The sequence below is a fragment of the Mustelus asterias genome, chromosome 6, assembly GCF_964213995.1.
Source record: "Mustelus asterias chromosome 6, sMusAst1.hap1.1, whole genome shotgun sequence".
NCBI lineage: Eukaryota > Metazoa > Chordata > Chondrichthyes > Carcharhiniformes > Triakidae > Mustelus > Mustelus asterias.
Genome location: NC_135806.1, coordinates 110,892,978 through 110,914,700, shown reverse-complemented (window position 1 = coordinate 110,914,700; position 21,723 = coordinate 110,892,978). Strand labels below are relative to the sequence as shown.

At 40.3% G+C, this 21,723-nt stretch overlaps 1 protein-coding gene across 13 annotated transcripts in view; it reads left to right on the top strand.

Annotated features, from left to right (window-relative positions):
• Positions 1-21,723, top strand: part of LOC144495074 (ceramide transfer protein) — a 166,026-nt gene that overhangs the window by 108,234 nt on the left and 36,069 nt on the right. For 6 of the 13 annotated variants that reach the window (XM_078214935.1, XM_078214929.1, XM_078214931.1 and 3 more), the window contains 7 exons: positions 1,978-2,073; positions 2,292-2,424; positions 3,426-3,496; positions 5,343-5,471; positions 5,707-5,836; positions 15,604-15,740; positions 17,115-20,796. In XM_078214935.1, coding sequence (XP_078071061.1) covers positions 1,978-2,073; positions 2,292-2,424; positions 3,426-3,496; positions 5,343-5,471; positions 5,707-5,836; positions 15,604-15,731 — 687 coding nt within the window. In that variant the 3' untranslated portion in view covers positions 15,732-15,740; positions 17,115-20,796. Of the gene's footprint in view, positions 1-1,977; positions 2,074-2,291; positions 2,425-3,425; positions 3,497-5,342; positions 5,472-5,706; positions 5,837-15,603; positions 15,741-17,114; positions 20,797-21,723 lie in introns of those variants that run through there. The other 7 variants (XM_078214927.1, XM_078214936.1, XM_078214930.1 and 4 more) reach the window with 3 other exon arrangements.

The window sequence follows — 21,723 nt, the reverse complement described above, 5'->3', positions numbered from 1 at the left end:
GAGGCCAGGATGAGATCAGCCATGATTGTATTGAATGGCAGAGCAGGCTTTGAGGGGCTAAATTGTCTTCTCCTGCTCCCAGTTCTTCTTATGATTTACCATTGCAAGTTTGTTTTAGTTGTAGTATGGCCTGCATTGTAAGGCAAAGGGTAATGATGCTATTTGCAGGTTAGCTACGTTTTATCAATTACATGTTTACTGTTCTACTATCTTCTTTTGACAGCTGGAATGACGAGTGCTTTGCTACTGGTATTGACAGTTTGGTTTTACTGCTGGGTTGCTGAAATTTCTGTACTTCGTTTGCTGTTATTGAATGTATGCAATTTGATGTGGCCAATGATGAAGTATAACATTGTGTCAACAAGGTGCAAAGCAATACAGACTTGTGAAAATTGTTGGGTTATACATGATGTATAAGCTTCAGAAATTTGGGGTTAACACTTCACTCGTAACATCCACCATGGTTTATAGACCATGTGGTTACATTTAATTGCATTTGCTGATTATAATGTAGTGCTCACTTATCACTAGAGAGCAGCATAGTGCTTTCTAGCACAACCATTATTTGTTACAATTCTACAGTGTTCTTTTCACATACAGACATAAAGTTCATGACAAAATGGTATATAATACCTGACTAGCAGGATGGAAGGGAGTCGGTGGTAACCAAAACTGCAATTGGAGAGAGTGCTCTTAAAAAGAGCTGCAGCGGTTGGAGGGTGTGGAGGAACAGTAAGATGTACTTGCAGTCTAACAAGATAGGAACACAGGAGCACAAAGTAGGTCATTTGGCCCCTCAAGCCTACTCCGCCATTTAACTGGATCATGGCTGATCTCCTACCTCAGCGCCGTCTTCCTGCTTCTGTTTTGAATATACTCTGACCGAGCCTCCACGGTCTTCTGGGGTAGAGAATTCCGAAGATTCACCACAAAGGATAATTTTGATCAATGCTGTGAGAAGGGCAGAAACTAAATTACAGTGTTTGCTTGGGGAATGATGGAAGAGTTGTTTAATGCAGAACTTGAAAAAGCAAAGGGAGACTGAAGGTGGGGTGCTAGTTGGAGACATTGGGGAAAGTATTTATATGGGAGAGAAGTAAAAACACTGTTATAAAGATATTGGGACAGAGCTAGAGGGCAAGATTAGTACTTTAAATGTCATACAAACTTAATTGTCACACAGACTTAGTTGTTAATTTATGATAGAATATTGTCAGCTTAATGCTAGGCCAATTACCTTTTTATGCCAAATTACCCAGTGAAAGGCAAAGCAGGTACTGAGTTGCTTTAGCTGAGAAACAAACAATACAAACCGAGAAACGGATGTTTGCAACTGATTAGACTTCATTGAGAGTACTGTGCTAACTTAAAATTAACAGTACTAGGAATTGGAGCTGTTCATTAGTGCAGAAAGAATTGGTCTTGTTTTAGTTGCAAAGGAACAGACATCGGTGATCTAATAGGAAATTTCAAAATCATGGAAAGAATTGGTGATCCAAATTGTATTTACTTTAAAAGTGTTCCAAAACTAGGATGGAAAAGAATGAAATGTCAAATGAATTTGGGCACATTTTTACCCCATGAATAATAGAGATGTGAAATAAATTAATAGGAAAGGCAGCTGAAACAATTTGCTGAATTTCTGCTGCTGGTGGTAGTAGAAAGAAAGACAAGAGAGAGCTGGATTTGGTGCCCAAAAGAAGAACCATTTAAGACAAACTACATGTTCCTGTCTCTGAAAGTTTCTGTAGGCAAGAATATTTTTGAAACATTAAGTGAGTCGTCTGAATTTCATTCACCGGGATTTTCACTGTTAACTCCATTACAGTGTTAATGTAAGCCTACTTGTGACACTAATAAATCAACAACCTTAATAGCTGACGTCCTGTTGATTACACTACAAATAGCAGATTATGGCCACTGTGCATTGTTTGCTGTGTTGCAAGTTGTAAAAATGGTTGCTCTTTGTCTTTGCAGGTTGAAGAAATGGTGCAAAATCACATGCAATACTCTCTGCAGGATGTAGGTGGTGATGCTAATTGGCAGCTGGTGGTGGAAGAGGGAGAAATGAAGGTGAGGAATATTTGCACTGTGTAGTTTTTAAAACTTAGTCAATTTCTCTTCTAAAAGAGTCGGTAGATTTGTTTTCTCAGCTTTTGTGATTCTGATCAAGGCAAAATCCACCTCTCAGTCTCAACCTTGCACCTTTTGAGAATAATACCTATTTTTGGATGTGGCTACATTTCAAATCCAGATTGACCTAATCAACCACAGTTCTCCATTTTGTGCAGGTGTACAGGAGAGAAGTGGAAGAGAATGGGATTGTCTTGGATCCTCTCAAAGCAACACATTCTGTCAAAGGAGTTACAGGCCATGAAGTATGCCATTACTTCTGGAATGTCGATGTTCGCAATGATTGGGAAAGTAAGAATGTTTTGGATTAATTTGAAATTGATAGTTTATCAAAGCTATGTGAAATAATTTGGCATGCAAGGATAGATCGGTAGCAGTCTGTTTGTAGTGTTTGATTGTAAAAGTAAAGCTTTGTTTAAGATATAATCAGAGAGAAATGAAAACAGAGTTATAAAGAAGTAGGGACAGATCAGAAGGCAAGATTAGTACTTTGAATGTCATACCAAACAGAATTGTTAATTTATGACAGAATATTGTTAATGTAAAACAAATTCCTTTGTCAGGCCAAACAACCCAGTGAAAGGCAAAAAAGGGTACTATTGGCTAAATGTGGCCTGTCTCTCTCTTTTAATTCCAGTAAATACTGGCAATATATTGAATTGTTGAATGCTCCAGTTCAGCCCAGTTGTGCAGGCACATCCGTTTTGGACACTGACAGCAATGTTCAAGGTCCAGATGTGTTTTTAATCATTTGGCTAGAGATAAGCTCAATAAAATTCAGGAATGATGATTCATAGCCATATAGCACAGCTGACTAATGTAAACTTATCAATTTTCTTAGTAATTAATTCTCAAAACAATGGGAAGACTAATGGTACTTGCCCATCTTTGGCATTTTGCTTTTCCATATGTGTAAGTAATCCCCACTCTAATCTTGCACCTTTTATCTAATTTCTGAAGCAGCAGTTGATTTTACTTTAAATCTATATTTACCTATTAAACATATATTTAAACCTATATTTACAATCAACATCTTAATTAGTATTGGGCAGTGTTCATTACCTGAGATGCTGTGCCTCAGATAAAGAGCCTAAATGGCATGATCAGTCTGTTTTAGTCATTCATGTGAATGTTAAGCGCCTATGAATCATTTGAAGAACAGTGGGGATTTCTTTCATGATTTCCTTGGTCAACATTCCTCCCTCAACCAAAAGCAAAATAGTTGGTGATGTAAGTGCCCATTCAGTTGTATGTAGTGATTTGACAAGGAATGTATCTGTTTACACCCACAGCAACCATTGAAAACTTTCATGTGATAGAAATTCTATCAGACAATGCAATCATCGTCTACCAGACACACAAGGTATGTATTCTGTTTTAGATATTTAAGCTTTGCAGATGGTGACTTGGGTGTAGTGTGTGCGTGTTTCTGGGTTGTTTAGATACATCAATTTAGCAACATGGGCTACATGTATTGAATCAATTACATTATGCTTGCAATATCCTCATGTGATGAGCCTCCAATTTCACATATGCTGTTGAGGGATGAAACCTCAGCAAAGAACAGGAAGGAAAAATGAAAACCAGCTGAACTATCTAGGACTACATTAGCATACTGGCTGGCAGCTAGTTCACACATGAACAGATTTGAGACCAGCTGCCTGTCCAATTTCCCTTGCAGTGGTGTGAAGAACTCAAATTTTGTCTTGATTAGTAGTCCAGATTTACTTTAAAATCCATTTGCCTGGGTTACAAGGTAAGTGTGTTGTTCCATTCCTGGGAGATCTTCCAGGTTGGCTGACCAGGAATGCATAATGACCTTTCGGCTGTGGCATCATTGCTAATTATGCTCCCATTTTGAAATGCCAAGGTTTTCTGTTTTCACCAAGAAGAATAGCACTTCTTAACTGATATTCTGTAATTTTCTAGCGCTCATATGCACCAAATGCATATTGAACATAGTTGATATTGCAACTAACAAAATGTGCACATTCTTTTACTGGGAGAGTTTGCTGAATCATATTTTTACCTTATATTTAAACTTTTCGATGCTCATTAAAGTTTACTTATTGGTAACAAGTAAGGCTTATACTAACACTGCAGTGAAGTTTCCCTAGTCGCCACAGTCCGGTGTCTCTTCGGGTCAATGCGCCTAACTAGCATGTCTTTCAGAATGTGGGAGGAAACCCACGCATGGGGAGAATATGCAAACTCCGCACAGACAGTGACCCAAGCTAGGAATCGAACCCTGGCGCTGTGAGGCAGCAGTGCTAACCACTGTGCTACCATTCCCCGCATTAGAGTAATGCTCAGTGTCGGTTTTAAGTGTTGTTTTCTACTCTTGTCCCCTTGTATTGACGTCAGTCATGACCAAATACAAAATAAAGTTTATTCTACTCCAGCAATGAACTGCCATGCCACCAATCTCAGAAATCCAACCGTCTCTGCACCAGGCAATCGACTTCACAGAGATAAAAGAATTTTACAATTATTTTCAAGTTTATCTTTGAATTTACTTAATGTGTTCACCTCCAAGTTGAGTTAGTTTTGTATTTCTTAATGATAGATCTGTGGCTTTTATGAGTCAGACTGATTTTGTTTAAGTTGTACTTGGCAAAGTGAAACAAAATTTCTGAGAGTCATTAGCTTTGACAAACTGGGAAAATATCCAAATCATCCTCCTTGTTCCCACGTTTTGGTCAGGAAATATAAACTTGATGCTTTAGGGGGCATGTCAACCTCCCTGTTACTACAGTCTGCTAATTCCATCGTTTGATGGAATAGCCCATATGCAAGACGCGGTCAGATAAATTTAGATTTTTTCTACTCCTGACTCAAGTTTTCAAGAAATGTTTGATGTTAGATGATGCAATCTTTTCTCTGTTGACAATTAACCAGAGATTGGCAGTCATACCAATTGGTATTAACAACGGATGCTGAAGTTCTAATGTTTAGACATTGGAATTTAAACGCAAAATAGTATCTTTGGAAAAAGTAGCAATCCCTCCAGTTAGAAGCATGAATATTTCTGAATATTCGGTGAGAGAATTAGAAAACTGCCAAGTATTTATTTTCATTTAGGTGATTGGCAAATTTCAAATTATTTCGCAATATATGTCATTTGCATTATGTTGGGGATGTGTATCAATGCAAAGTGTTTGCCTTAAAACTTTGCTGTAACTTAGCCAGATATTTTTCCTGTTTTCCAGAGAGTTTGGCCAGCTTCTCAGAGAGATGTCCTTTACCTGTCTGCAATTCGAAAAGTTCCAGCTACAAATGAAAATGATCCAGATACGTGGCTTGTCTGCAATTTTTCTGTGGAGCATGACAGTGCTCCTGTAAGTGTTTGTTTTCATAAGGATTTGCATAGCAAAATATGCTGAGTTATCCATTTGTAATGGAGCTGAAGGTTAACTAAGCACGTAGAAAAGCTTGGCTTTATACAATTTTTTTTCTGTTAGAATGGAAAATACTGGAATTCACTCAAGTTATGTAAAGTTTCTTCACTGAAATTAAGTGTGGTAGTTGCCGTGCAGTCCAAAATGGTGATGTATTTCTCCACCTCTTTCGCAGCAGAATAACAGATGTGTGCGTGCCAAAATAAACATTGCCATGATTTGCCAGACACTAGTGAGCCCTCCAGAAGGGAACCAGGCAATCAGCAGAGATAACATCCTATGCAAGATCACATATGTAGCCAATGGTAAGTTTCAGACTTCATGTTCTGCTGAGTTTATAATCAAATGTACTGCTGCAAGGAAATGCTCCTTCCTGCACGATGTGTGAAGGAAGTCGGATGGAAATTTCTCAAAAAGACTGCCCTTGAGGGTCTGCCAGTAGATGAGTAATAGTACCTTGTAATCTGGGAGTACCTCCCTCAAATCCACATCTGTGGCACGGTGAAGCAGTATATGGACAGGATTCGGCAACTTGAGCCTGTTCTGTCGTTCTGTTAGATCAAGGTTACTCTGTACCTGAACCTTATATACCCACTTTTATCCCAAACGCCTTGATATCCACGTTTTTTAGGTGTCCAGGTCACCAGCAACCTGTCCTGGTCCCCCCCATGCTGACACTATAGTTCAGAAAGCCCACCAATGCCTCTACTTTCTCAGAAGACTAAGGAAATTTGGCATGTCAGCTATGAATCTCACCAACATTTACAAATGCACTATAGAAAGCATTCTTTCTGGTTGTATCACAGCTTGGTATGGCTCCTGCTCTGCCCAAGACCACAAGAAACTACAAAAGATTGTGAATGTAGCCCAATCCATCACGCAGACCAGCCTCCCATCCATTGACTCTGTCTACACTTCCCGCTGTCTCGACAAAGCAGCCAGCATAATTAAGGACCCCACGCACCCCGGACATTCTCTCTTCCACCCTTTTCCGTTGGGAAAAAGATACAAAAGTCTGAGGTCATGTACCAACTGACTCAAGAACAGCTTCTTCCCTGCTGCCATCAGACTTTTGAATGGACTTACCTTGCATTAAGTTGATCTTTCTCTACACTCTAGCTATGATTGTAACACTACATTCTGCACTCTCTAGTTTCCTTCTCTATGAACAGTATGCTTTGTCTATATATCGTGCCAGAAACAATACTTTCACTGTATGCTAATACATGTGACAATAATAAATCAGATAAACACAAAATTTTGCAAGTTTCAAATGACTTGCATTCCCAGCCATTTGAAGAAGAGTACCAGATTTCCATTATCCTTCATGTAGATAAATAAATACTTCCTGATTTGACTCCTAAATGGCATATCTCTAATTTTATTATACCCTTGTTCTGGATTCTCCCACCAGTGGAAATAGCTTCTCTGTCTACCCTGTGAATTGCTATAGCTTTTATGATTCCTAAACTTGATTGCTCCTCAAATTTCTATTCTCTGGAGACTCGAGCCAAAGTTTATGAAACCTATCCTCCATTAAACCCATTAAGTTTGAGTATCGCTGGTGAATCTGCAGTTATCTTCTCATTCTGCCAATGCTAGATTAATTGTAAGGAAGTTTTTAGAACAGCTGAACTGTCAGTCTCAATTGTCTATTCTGGTTTTCTTAAGATAAAGACCAACATTTCATTAGTCTTTTTGAGCTATTTTTGTAATTATGCATTTTCTTTAAATTGGTACGATCAGTTTAGAGTGCTGAAAATCAGTTAGGAAGCAATTCTGCTGCTAATTGTCTGACTTTGACATGAGTTGTCATGTCTTGCAGTGCCACGCTTTGGTCAAAGTGGCACAGCCACCGCTCAGAGCACTATCATGTGTAGGATGCAAAAACATGAAGGGCCAAAAGTTGCTTACAAAATAATGAATTGGTTAATGACACTTGTTTATATACAAATAATTTACAACAAGGACACATTGGGAGCAGATGTGTGCGAGGGAGGTCTTGTGGTGCAGTGGGTAGCAGCTCTACCTCTGGACTAAAAGCCATGGGTTCAAGTACCACTTCAGGATTTGCTGACCAGAGAAGGTGTATTCTTAAATTGACCAAAACAGGTTGATTATCAGTCTGTATGGCAGGCGGTAAGAGCAGGGGAGTTTGCTGGTCAGCCATACTGCAGAAGACAATGGCAAACCACTGCAGTACTTTGCCGGGTATCATAATGGACTGATCCAATGGAAGTCCATGGTCACCCTCTTAGGGCATGGTATCTAAAGGAGCAGGAGGATGGATATACATAGATACCAAAACCTCTTTGCTTTTCTGCAGCTACAAGTCTTTTTAGAAAATATTGTTATTTAGCTTTCTCAGATTAAAGGTAAAATCTTCACACTTGCCAAGTTTTGGCTCACCCATTAAGCCAGTTAATGTTTCTTTGTAACTAACTGATTCCAACTACACAGCTTACCGTGTCTTTTGATGTAGTGTCATCTGCAAACCAGAACATGTAATTTTCAGTTCCTTCAATTTATTACATAGTGAAAAACTGAGATGTCAGTACAGATTCCTGGGACCACTTCTTATCACGGGTGCACGTACCCAACTCAGAAGAAAATCCTTTATCCCTACTTTATTTCCTGCCTCATTGCAAATTCAGTAAGAAGTTTAACAACACCAGGTTAAAGTCCAACAAGTTTATTTGGTAGCAAAAGCCACACAAGCTTTCGGAGCTCTAAGCCCCTTCTTCAGGTGAGTGGGAATTCTGTTCACAAACAGAGCATATAAAGACACAAACTCAATTTACATGAATAATGGTTGGAATGCGAATACTTACAACTAATCAAGTCTTTAAGAAACAAAACAATGTGAGTGGAGAGAGCATCAAGACAGGCTAAAAAGATGTGTATTGTCTCCAGACAAGACAGCCAGTGAAACACTGCAGGTCCAGGCAACTGTGGGGGTTACAAATAGTGTGACATGAACCCAATATCCTGGTTGAGGCCGTCCTCGTGTGTGCGGAACTTGGCTATCAGTTTCTGCTCAGCGACTCTGCGCTGTCGTGTGTCGCGAAGGCCGCCTTGGAGAACGCTTACCCGAATATCAGAGGCCGAATGCCCGTGACCGCTGAAGTGCTCCCCAACAGGAAGAGAACAGTCTTGCCTGGTGATTGTCGAGCGGTGTTCATTCATCCGTTGTCGCAGCGTCTGCATAGTTTCCCCAATGTACCATGCCTCAGGACATCCTTTCTTGCAGCGTATCAGTAGTCGTTATCCAGTACTTCCCCGGAGCGGAGAAGCTACGGCATCTCCTCCGGAGCCTTCAACATGTCATTGATGAAGACGAACATCTCGCCAAGGCCATCCCCACACCCCCACTTCTTGCCTTCAAACAACCGCACAACCTCAAACAGACCATTGTCCGCAGCAAACTACCCAGCCTTCAGGAGAACAGTGACCATGACACCACACAACCCTGCCACAGCAACCTCTGCAAGACGTGCCGGATCATCGACACAGATGCCATCATCTCACGTGAGAACACCATCCACCAGGTACACGGTACATACTCTTGCAATTTGGCCAACGTTGTCTACCTGATACGCTGCAAGAAAGGATGTCCCGAGGCATGGTACATTGGGGAAACTATGCAGACGCTGCGACAACGGATGAATGAACACCGCTCGACAATCACCAGGCAAGGCTGTTCTCTTCCTTTGGGGAGCACTTCAGCGGTCACGGGCATTCGGCCTCTGATATTCGGGTAAGCGTTCTCCAAGGCGGCCTTCGCGACACACGACAGCGCAGAGTCGCTGAGCAGAAACTGATAGCCAAGTTCCGCACACGAGGACGGCCTCAACCGGGATATTGGGTTCGTGTCACACTATTTGTAACCCCCACAGTTGCCTAGACCTGCAGAGTTTCACTGGCTGTCTTGTCTGGAGACAATACACATCTTTTTAGCCTGTCTTGATGCTCTCTCCACTCACATTGTTTTGTTTCTTAAAGACTTGATTAGTTGTAAGTATTCGCATTCCAACCTTTATTCATGTAAATTGAGTTTGTGTCTTTATATGCTCTGTTTGTGAACAGAATTCCCACTCACCTGAAGAAGGGGCTTAGAGCTCCGAAAGCTTGTGTGACTTTTGCTACCAAATAAACCTGTTGGACTTTAACCTGGTGTTGTTAAACTTCTTACTGTGTTTACCCCAGTCCAACGCCGGCATCTCCACATCATTGCAAATTGCCAACCCATATTACAAACTCACCCCCAATTCCTTGTGCTTTGCACAATATTCATAAACATTCTCCTCTATCAGCCCAGGGACCAGGGGGGAAATGAAAATAACTGAGATTAGACTATAGTGATAGAGTCATAGAGGTTTACAGCATGGAAACAGGACTTTTGGCCCAACTTGTCCATACTACCCTTTTTTTTAAAAAACCCCTAATCCCAATTGCCCGCAGTTGGCCCATATCCCTCTATACACATCGTACCCATGTAACTGTCTAAATGCTTTTTAAAGATAAAATTGTACCCGCCCCTACTACTACCTCTGGCAGCTTGTTCCCGACATTCACCACCCTTTGTGTGAACAAATTGCCCCTCTGGACACTTTTGTATCTCTCTCCCCTCACCTTAAACCTATGCCCTCTAGTTTTAGACTCCCTGCCTTTGGGAAAAGATATTGATTATCTACCTTGTCTATGCCCCTCATTATTTTATCGACCTCTATAAGGTCACCCCTCAGCCTCCTACGCTCCAGAGAAAAAAGGTCCCAGTCTATTCAGCCTCTCCTTATAACTCAATCCATCAAGTCCTGGTAGCATCCTAGTAAATCTTTTCTGCACTCTTTCTAGTTTAATAATATCTTTTCTATAATAAGGTGACCAGAATTGCACACAGTATTCCAAGTGAGGCCTTACCAATGTCCTGTACAACTTCGACAAGACGTCCCAACTCCTGTATTCAATGTTCTGACCGATGAAACCAAGCATGCCGAATGTCGTTTTCACCACTCTGTTCACCTGTGACTCCACTTTCAAGGAGCCTTGAACATGTACCCCTAGATCTGTTTGTTCTGTAACTCTCCCTAACGCCCTACCATTAACTGAGTAAGTCCTGCCCGGGTTCAATCTACCAAAATGCATCACCTCGCATTTGTCTAAATTAAACTCCATCTGCCATTCGTCAGCCCACTGGCCCAATTGATCAAGATCCCATTGCAATTGGAGATAACTTTCTTCACTGTCCACTATGCCACCAATCTTGGTGTCATCTGCAAACTTACTAACTATGCCCCCTATATTCTCATCCAAATCATTAATATAAATGACAAATAACAGATATGACAGATAGTATGAGCTTGTAGTTAACTTGGTTTCTTTCTTAAATAATGGAGTAGCAGTTTATAATTTTCTAACCTAAAGTACAATTCCTGAATCTAGAATGATTGTAACAAAATAATTGATGTGTTCAGAGGTTCCGTGCAGGGTATGAATGCGATTCTTGGTTATTAGGTGTTTCCCCTGCTGGTATGATCAATTTAGAGTGCTGAAAATCAGTTAGGAAGCAATTCTGCTGCTAATTGCCTGACTTTGACACGAGTTGTCATGCCTTGCAGTGCCAAGCTTTGGTCAAAGTGGCACAGCCTCTCCTCAGAGCACTATCATGTGTAGGATGCAAAAACATGAAGGGCCAAAATTTGCTTACAAAATAATGAATAGGTTAATAACACTTTCCTTACTTATATACAAATAATGTACAACAAGGAGACATTGGGAGCAGATGTACAGTTAATGCCAATATCCAAAAAGTTGCTGTCTATGTTGCACGTTTGCTTGGTGTAAATGGCATTTTGCAACTGTCTCAGCATTGACATGCATTTAATGGTGAGACGGTTTGCACAATAGATATGAACTAAACTTGCCACGGAATTTTGTGTTGTCATTACAAGCACAAGCGTCTGTTTGAGTGTTAATTACTGCCTCTGACTCTTTCATAGGGGAAGCAGTGTCGTAGTGATATCATTACCGGATGAGTATTCCAGAGACCCAGGGTAATGCTCTGGAGACTTGGGTTCAATTGAAATAGATAGTAAAATTTGAATTGAATAAAAATCTGGAATTAAAAGTCTAATGATAACCATGAAACCATTGCCGATTATCGTTTAAAAAAAACCCATGATCTTTTGGGAAGGAAAACTGCTATCCTTAATGTGGTCTACATGTGACTCCAGATGCACAGCAATGTGCCCCTCAAGTGCAATTAAGGATAGACAATAAATACTGATCCAGGCAGTGAAACTCACATCCCATGGAAGAATAAAAAAGAACATAGAGGCTAGAAGAAGGCGTTTTCCATTCAGCGCTTCAAGCTGCTCTGCCATTCATATGATCATGGCTGATCCTCTATCTCAATGCCATATTCACGCTTTCTCCCCTTGATGCCACTAAAATCTAAAAACATTATCTTATCTCTCTCTTGAATACATTCAGTGACTTGGCCTCCACAACCTTCTGTGGTAGAGAATTCCATAGGTTCACCTTTGAGTAAAGGAATTTTTCCACACCTCAGTACTATATGGCCTATCCTGAAACTGTGTCCCTGATTCTGAATTCCCCAACCAGGAAAAATATCCTCCTGTCTAGTCTGTCCAGCCCTGTTAGAATTTTATACATTTCAATCAGATCTCCGCTCATCCTTCTAAACACTAGTGGATACAGGCAGAGTCAAACCAATCGTTCCTCAAAGGACAGTCTCGCCACCCCCACTTTAAAGGCATGGATGTTAGGAAACCTGGGGAAATAAAGTGATGACTTGAGGAGTATACATATAACAGAGAAGGAGGTGCTGGAAGTCTTAAAGCGCATCTAGATAGATAAATCCCAGAACCTGATGAAGTGTATCCCAAGACGTGGGAGGGTAGGGAGGAAATTGCGGGTCCCCAAGCCGAGATATTTGAATCATCGACAGCCACAGGTGAGGTGCCTGAAGATTGGAGAGTGGCCACTGTTGTGACTTTGTTTAAAAAGGGCTGCAGGGAAAAGCCTGGGAACTACAGGATGATGAGCCTCACGTCTTATTGGGCAAGTTGTTAGAAGGTATTCTGAGAGATAGAATCTACAGGCATTTAGAGACGCAAAGACTGGAGGTGTATCTGGATTTCCAGAAGGCATTTGACAAGGTGTCCCACCAAAGGCTGCTGCATAAGATAAAGGTGCACGGTGTTATGGGTAATGTATTAGCATGGATAGAGGATTGGTTAACTAACAAAGCAAAGAGTGGGGATAAATAGGTATTTTTCTGGTTGGTGATCAGTGACTAGTGGTGTGCCACAGGGATCAATGTTGGGACTGCAATTGTTTACGATTTATATAGATGATTTGGAATTGGAGTCCAAGTGTAGTGTGTCAAAATTCGCAGGTGACACTAAGATGAGTGGCAGAGCAGAATGTGTAGAGGACGCTGCAAGTCTGCAAAGGGATATAGATAGTCTAAGTGAGTGAGCGAGGGTCTGGCAGATGGAGTACATCCATTTTGGTAGGAATAACAGCAAAATAGACTATTATTTAAATGGTATAAAATTGCAGCATGCTGCTGTGCAGAGTGACGTGGGTGTCCTTGTGCATGAATCACAAAGTTGGTTTGCAGGTGCAGCAGATAATTAAGAAGGCAAATGGAGTTTTGTCCTTCATTGCTAGAGGGATGGAGTTTAAAAACTGAGGTTATGTTGCAGCTGTATAAGGTTCTGGTGAGGCCACACCTGGAGTACTGTGTACAGTTTTGGTCTCCTTACTTGAGAAAGGATATACTGGCACTGGAGGGGGTACAGAGGAGATTCACTAGGTTGATTCCGGGGTTGAGAAGGTTGGCTTATGAGGAGAGACTGAGTAGACTGGGGCTATACTCATGGAATTCAGAAGAATGAGGGGGGATCTTATCGAAACATCACAAGATTATGAAGGGAGTAAATTAGATAGAAGCAGGGAAGTTGTTTCTACCGGCAGATGAAACTAGAACTAGGGGACATGACCTCAAAATAAGGGGAAGCAGATTTAGGACCGAGTTGAGGAGGAACTTCTTCACACAAAGGGTTGTGAATCTGTGAAATTCCCTGCCTAGTGAAGCAGTTGAGGCTACCTCATTGAATGTTCTTAAGGCAAGGATAGATAAATTTTTGAACAGTAAAGGAATTAAGGATTATGGTGAGCTGGCGGATAAGTGGAGCTGAGTCCATGAAAAGATCAGCCATGATCTTATTGAATGGTGGAGCAGGCTTGAAGGGCCAGATGGCCTACTCCTGTTCCTAGTTCTTAGGGACAGTCAGCATGACTTTGAGTGGAAAGTCACGTGTCTCAAATTTGAATGCATTTTTTGAAGGGGTAACCAAGAAAGTAGATGAGGGCAGTGCAGTTAATGTTGTCTACATGGACTTTAGCAAGGCCTTTGACAGGGTACCGCATGATAGTTTGCTGCATAAGGTTAAATCTCTCGGAACCCAGGGTGAAGTAGCCAAATGGATACAAAATTGGCTTGATGACAGAAGACAGAGGATGGTTGTAGAGGTTTGTTTTTCAAACTGGAGGCCTGTGACCAGCGATGTGCCTCGGGGATCAGTGCTGGGTCCACTGTTATTTGTCATTATATTAATGATTTGGATGAGAATTTAGGAGGCATGGTTAGTAAATTTGCAGATGACACCAAGATTGGTGGCATAGTGGACAGTAAAGAAGATTATCTAGGATTGCAATGAGATCTTGATCAATTGGGCCAGTGGGCTAACAAATGGCAGATGGAGTTTAATTTAGTTAAATACGAGGTGATGCGTTTTGGTAGATCGAACCAGGGCAGGACTTACTCAGTTAATGGTTGGGCGTTGGGGAGAGTTACAGAACAAAGAGATCTAGGGGTATAGGTTCATTGCTCCTTGAAAGTGGAGTCACAGGTGGACAGGGTGGTGAAGAAGGCATTAGGCATGCTTGGTTTCATTGGTCAAAACATTGAATACAGGAGTTGGGACATCTTGTTGAAGTTGTACAAGACATTGGTAAGGCCACACTTGGAATACTGTGTGCAATTCTGGCCGCCCTATTATAGAAAGGGTATTATTAACCCAGAAAGAGTGCAGACAAAATTTACTAGGATGCTACCTGGATTTGATGGTTTGAGTTATAAGGAGAGGCTGGATAGACTGGGACTTTTTTCTCTGGAGCATAGAAGGCGGAGGGGTGATCTTGTAGAGGTCTATAAAATAATGAGGGGCATAGACAAGGTAGATAATCAATATCTTTTCCCAAAGGTAGGGGAGTCTCAAACTAGAGGGCATAGGTTTAAGGTGAGAGGAGAGATACACAAGGGTCCAGAGGGGCAATTTTTCAGAGGGTGGTGAGTGTCTGGAACAAGCTGCCAGAGGTAGTAATAGAGGCAGGTACAATTTTGTCTTTTATAAAGTGTTTGGACGGTTACATGGGTAAGATGGCTATAGAGGGATATGGGCCAAACGTGGGCAATTGGGACTAGCTTAGTGGTTTTTTAAAAAAAAAAGGGGTGGCATGGACAAGTTGGGCCGAAGGGCCTGTTTCCATGCTGTAAACCTCTGACTCCATCAGCCTAGTGAACCTATGCTGCACTCCATTTATGGCAAGTATATCCTTTCTTCGATAGGAAGACCAAAACTGTACACAATATTCCAGGTGTGGTCTCACCAAGTGTGGAGTCTCATTCATCTAGTTATTAATTGTTGGAATTTTTTAAAATTGCAATTTTTAAATTTCTCCTTTTTAAACTCACTCTGTCCAAATTTATTTTCCCCTCTTTGCTTCTCTTTCTCTACCTGATGCAATTTAGCTAGCAATTTAAATTGTGTTTGAAATGTTGAAATTTTGCATTAGCATTAGTAATTGAGAAAGAGGAAGCATATTTATATTCATGTTTTACAATAGTTTTCATCCAGAAATATCCTGAAACTTTTGAAATAACCTCCTGCCATTTTCAGGATGTCGGATATTGAACTAGTTGGTTCTTTGTGTTTTTAAAAGATCTAATTTGGCCCCTATGTTGTTTCTTTGCTCTTAGTAAATCCTGGAGGATGGGCACCAGCGTCAGTACTTCGAGCAGTTGCAAAACGTGAATATCCCAAATTCCTCAAACGTTTTACATCATATGTGCAGGAGAAAACTACAGGCAAAGACATTCTCTTCTAGTATCTAGAGGTATAACATTAATTATTTCTATTCAAGTGCCATGAAAATGGTTAAGTTCAGTTTTGCAAGAGTGCCTGAGAGCATACAATTTAAGATTTTAATAGCCGCTAATACTTAATAAAACTTGGAGAAAATTGTAGTTGTATGGATGTTGGGTTGATTTAATTATTTGAGTTAGAATCTCCATGATTACACAAACTGTCCTTGTTGGAATTAATGCAATCCTTGAAGCAAGTTCCTTGATCCCTGGATTATAAATAGTACCATGTATGGGGAGACTTCAGGAAAGAAGAGGAGAATGAAATTCTACTGGAAAATCACCTCCTCTTGAGGCCCTTGTTTTACACTCTGAGTGTAGTTTTGTTGCCACCAGACAAATTAGAGATTGCACAGTCTAAATGTTTACACCTTGTCGTTGGAGGCAGAATCTCTAGCTAACAACTGAGATGGGATTGATGGCTGCCTTTTTGATGGGCTGGGTACAAGTTGCCGGAGTTCATTGTAATTAAATCTTATTACTGAACGATTACCTGTGGTACGATAGCTTTAAAATGGTGACCTCCAAGACAGACCATGATTTCCAGCTGCACAGTCCATGTCTGGCTCACACCATAATGATACCTCCCTCATGGGCTTTTGTGGGTTAGAGGCTGTCTGCAGTTAGCACAGCACTCTTCATTGTTCATTTATGAACAAAATCTTAGACGGTTAGATGTGTTTTTCTCCAGAAAATCGTCAAGAGAATGAAATATTGACCCAATAATTCAGAGTTTTATGTCCAGTAAGAAGCACAATGGTCCATAGAAAACCATAAAAACCCTACGGTGCAGAAAGAGGCCATTCGGCCCATCAAGTCTGCACCGACAACAATCCCACCCAGGCCCTTTCCCCGTATCCCTACATATTTACCCGCTAATCCCGCTAACCCTCATATTTACCTGCTAATCCCTCTAATCTACGCATCCCGAGATACTAAGGGGCAATTTAGCTTGGCCAATCAACCTAACCCGCACATCTTTGGACTGTGGGAGGAAACCGGAGCACCCGGAGGAAACCCACGCAGACACTGGGAGAATGTGCAAACTCTGCACAGACAGTGACCCGAGCCGGGAATCGAACCCAGGTCTCTGGAGCTGTGAAGCAGCAGTTCTAACCACTGTGCTACCGTGCCACCCCTAAGGTCCTTCCCTGATGCTTTGCTTAGAAATAATGAGAGGAACGTTCTGTAATGAAATATTTTGCAATGGATTTTAGGACATTGAGAACAAGAGTGTGCAATATCAGTGCCCCTTTTTCTCATGAAAGTGTTTTTTATGTTTATAGAAGTAGCATATTCAAACAATAGTCCTAAAAATGTTCAAATGTACCATCTTGTGTCTTTAGTCTTCAGCATGGATTTGCTGCTGTTTCTACCATGCTTTTCCCAGCAATCAGCGTATGGAAGAAAAGATGTCCTCGTACACTCAAGGATTACAGTGACTCCGAGCTGGCGCATTGGATTTCCAGTGTCCTTCCCTCTTGCAAGGCCTGTCCCACTTCGCAGCCTGCACCCAACTCACGTAGGCTGACATTTTGCATCTGTGGCTGATGTTCAACACTGTCTGTGCTCTGTTCCATTTTAGTGCGTCAGTGTGTAATTCATCTGTATGTGGAGCTCATGCAGCTGTTTACAATTTGACCCAGCAACATTTTTTTATAAAACAATCACATTTTGGATCAAAAACAATAGGTTGATGGCTTTAATTGTTAAAAAAGATAGCATGTTTGTTAATGTAGGCCTGCATAATCATGGCCAAAATTTCAACATTTTTGCAACAAGCAAAATCGAATTTGTGATCCTAAGTTGCAAAAATGTTAGCCATCTTTGGGGTCTACAGTAAGGTGTCATTTCTTTAAGTCTTACTCAAGTCTTGCTAATTAGCATTCTATAATCACTGAACTCATTACATTCTTTTACTGGTCTAAAACCAGTCCTTGCTTCTAACCTTGAAACTAATTTCTTATAAAACTAATTCGGGGCTGTCTATGCCCTTTGACCTCTGGCATTTGCCCTTTCTCTTTCTTACAATCTCCTATGAAGAACGTGCAGTTTTGATGGAGATTTCGAAAAGCTTTATTTCCCTTTTGTTTACAAACTATATTTCTACTGCATTTTTAGTTTGTATATTTGTTACATATATATTTTGTGTTGTAATTGAAAGTTCTGAGATCTTTTAAGATGGTGGAATGGGGCTGGAAGGAGGATTACTTGAAACATGTCAAATGGGGATTTTTCATGTTGAAATGGATTGGTGTTCTAGTCATGACCAGTGTAGACATATCGTCAAAAGATGAATGACTGTTTTAAGCAATATTGATGGAAGAGGTGTGCGTTATTGTGAATAAGGTACGCCGGTTAAGCATAGCTGATAGGTGAAAGCCCATTGCATAAATCGTTAGTGCACAACTTTCAAAAGGTGCACATCTTCCCGTTCATTCATGCAATTGTGCAAAATCTGTTCTGAATTGAATTAAGTGCTGTTCCTGATGTTTGATCGGAACTAGCCAGTTGTATTTCAGGAATAAATTTACATGCTCTTGATGCATGTTGTTTTGTGGAATGGATGCATCTGAAGAACTTAATTCCCATGAAATTCTGTGCAATGAGACCTTTTTTTTTTCTTCCTGTTGATTTCAAGGCAATACTTAATGCTGTGTCTGTTACCGGATGCAGTTCAAATATTTGCACCTGGTTTTCAGGTCGTCTGGATTATTGAAATCTTTTGGCATAAAAGTTGTGCAATGCTTCCCACTATCTGTAGAGTTTTTTTTTAACTTTAAGTCTAGATATAAAGCCACCACAGACCCTTTAATATTATTAATAATTGAAGTTGCAGCCAATATAATGTAAGCAAATGAATATCAATAATGTGACCAGCAGACTTTATTTTTACAGCACAATACCACATCACTAACTAGACTGTATATATTACAGCAGCTTCAAGTGTGAAAGTGCCTAAATTTGAGGGATAGTTATGTGCTCAAATTGTTTTGTTGTGTTCTTATAGAAGCCTGGTCAAGTATAAGTACTGCGTTGAGGATTAATTTAGAACACTATGTTTAGATTATACAGAAACTTCCAGGCTATACCTAATAAATCCAACTGTTTATAAAGCTTTCCTGATTATCTCCATCCTCCACAAACCATTCACATCTGCAGTTAAAATGACTTTATGGTGAGCACCATATCAACAGGAAGAAAGATTTTCTTGGCTGAATGCAAGGGTTTTGCTTTCTATTAGACCAAAATAGCTAGATTTGTATAGCAAGTGTTCCATTGTGATGCAAAAAAGGCTGGATGTTCTGTTCATTTAGACACTGAGGGAATTTGGGAATAGTTCATGTGGTTGAGCCATCATATTAAAGAGGATACTTTTGGGCTTGTGTTCATTCCCAGTCTATATTGGTTGGTTGAAATGAATTGCATAATGAGGATGAGATTAAATTCATTTTCTCAATGCATTACCCCGAGTAGCAGTTACAATTCAGACTATGGCTACGTGCAGATTTATTTTGTACTGGAATGCTCCACACCCCACCCCCTTTTTTTTTCAGACTGTTCCCTCCTATTTTGCATTTTCATCTTCCGTGTGATTTTTTTTGGAGAAGCTTTAGTGCCATTTTTCTTGCAAGAATTCCCCTAAACACTTGATCAATTTTATGTAAAGTTAGTATTCCAGGTACTTGTATCAAAGCAAACATGAAAGTCAGGTTTTTACACTGGGTACTGTGTAGCTTTTTGGTGTCAGTTTAGAGGCTGGTGGCATTGAGAAATGGTGTTAAAGCTGGTTCGCAGTGGTTGATGTTCATCACAAAGAAAGTGTTAGGTGGAGTGCAGCAAGTGAGGTTTAACATTTCAGTGTCATATATTGGAACCAAAACTCTGAAGCAGAATACAAATGGTAACTCTGGTAATTTAATTGGTGCTTGATAATGTTTTACAATTTTTGTGCTTCAAACAACGGTGAATATTTGTGTTTTGATGATGACCACACGTAAGGGTGCTTGTAGCATCCTACTCCAAACTGCTATTTTGGGTTATGCATTAGTTGGGTAAGTTAGATAGATTCTTCTCTGTGCTGATGGCAATAGCTCCAGTCCCCATTCTGACTAGTTCTTTAGCCTTTGTGCTAATTTAGCTCATGGTTTTCTGTGTGGAGAACATTACTTTTGGCTGCCTTACACAGTAGTTATGCTTTTCAACTGGGCAAAAATTATAACTGGGAGTCATGGAAGCAGTCTACCCTTGGGCTAGAAATGTGGAGGTTGTTGCCAGGTTGCTTGAATGAGCCATGTACTGGATTCAAAGTGGACATATAATTCAGCGGCTTACAGAAACAGATCTTTTATCATGCTGTTTATTCCCAGCACCTGTTCATTTCAGTTTACTTCAAAATCCTTGCATTCAACAAGAAGCAATCTGCAAAGTTTGTGCAGATTTTACAGGGAATTTACGGGGGGGTGGGGGAAAACCTGTAAATTTTGATTGAATATTCCAAATGAAAAACTGTTATATACCTGACTAACTTATCAATGGGAACTTTAGCAATGATCCAGGTTAAAAACCTGGTACTGGTTTGAATTAAGCTAACTTTTAATAAATTGGGAAGTTTACGTGTATAGAACTCGATATTGTTAGCCACAATTGCACTAAATGTGATGTAATTTTGAAATTATTCTGGTATAAAGTGATTACACTAAAAGAGGCGATTGTAAAGTATTGAAACTTCTCTGGAATGTAAAAAAACACGTCATTTACAGGTTAAAATATGGACTTTTATTTCAAAATATATTGAGTGTGTAGAATGTGGTAAGAGATTTGTTTTATGAAAGCTTTATATCCTGATTTAGCTTTGTGTACAGCGAAACACTGGTTAATGTGTGTCAGTGATGTTGGACTGTAAAACAGTTTTTTCAATCAGCAATGTGTAAAAGATCAGTTTATAAAGTTTAGTTCCTTCATGTTATCACAAATTAAAATCCAGTATTTAAAAAGTGAAAAGTATTAAAACATTATAGAAGGTCGGATGTTTTGTGTGTTCTTTGAAAATGGTTACTCCTGTTCAATCAGTAATATTTTTAGATACCATAAGACATAGGAGCAGAATTAGGCCACTCGGCCCATCGAGTTTGCTCCGCCATTCAATCATGGCTGATATTTTTCTCATCCCCATTCTCCTGCCTTTTCCCCATAACCCCTGACCCTCTTATTAATCAAGAACCTATCCATCTCTGTCTTAAAGACACTCAATGACCTGGCCTCCACAGCCTTCTGCGGCAAAGAGTTCCACAGATTCACCACTCTCTGGCTGAAGAAATCCCTCCTCATCTCTGTTTTAAAGGATCGTCCCTTTAGCCTGAGGTTGTGCCCTCTGGTTCTAGTTTTTCCTACTAGTGGAAACATTCTCTCCATATCCACTCTATCCAGGCCTCGCAGTATCTTGTAAGTTTCAATAAGATCCCCCTCATCCTTCTAAACTCCAACGAATACAGACCCAGAGACCACCATCGTTCTTCATACGATAAGCTCTTCATTCCAGGGATCATTCTTGTGAACCTCCTCTGGACCTTTCTAAGGCCAGCACATCCTTCCTTAGATATGGGACCCAAAACAAATGCACTCAGCGTTCCTCAGTTTGCTTTGGTCATGAGGGTGAAATGATTATTGATGGATGATAAAATAAATTGTTTGCATTTTATCAAGGCATCTTTTAAGACCTCGGCATCCCAAAGTGCTCTTCCGCCAATAAATTACTTTGAAATGTATTCACTGTTGTGGAAAATACAGCAGTTGCATAAAGTCTCACAACAGAAATTAGATAAATGGTTAAATTATTTGTTTTAGTGATCTGAGGAATTTGGATTGGTCAGGATACTGGGAATAGATGCCTGCTGATCTTTGAGTAATGCCGTGTTAACTCCACCTGAGAGGACAGGTTGGTTTAATGTCTCA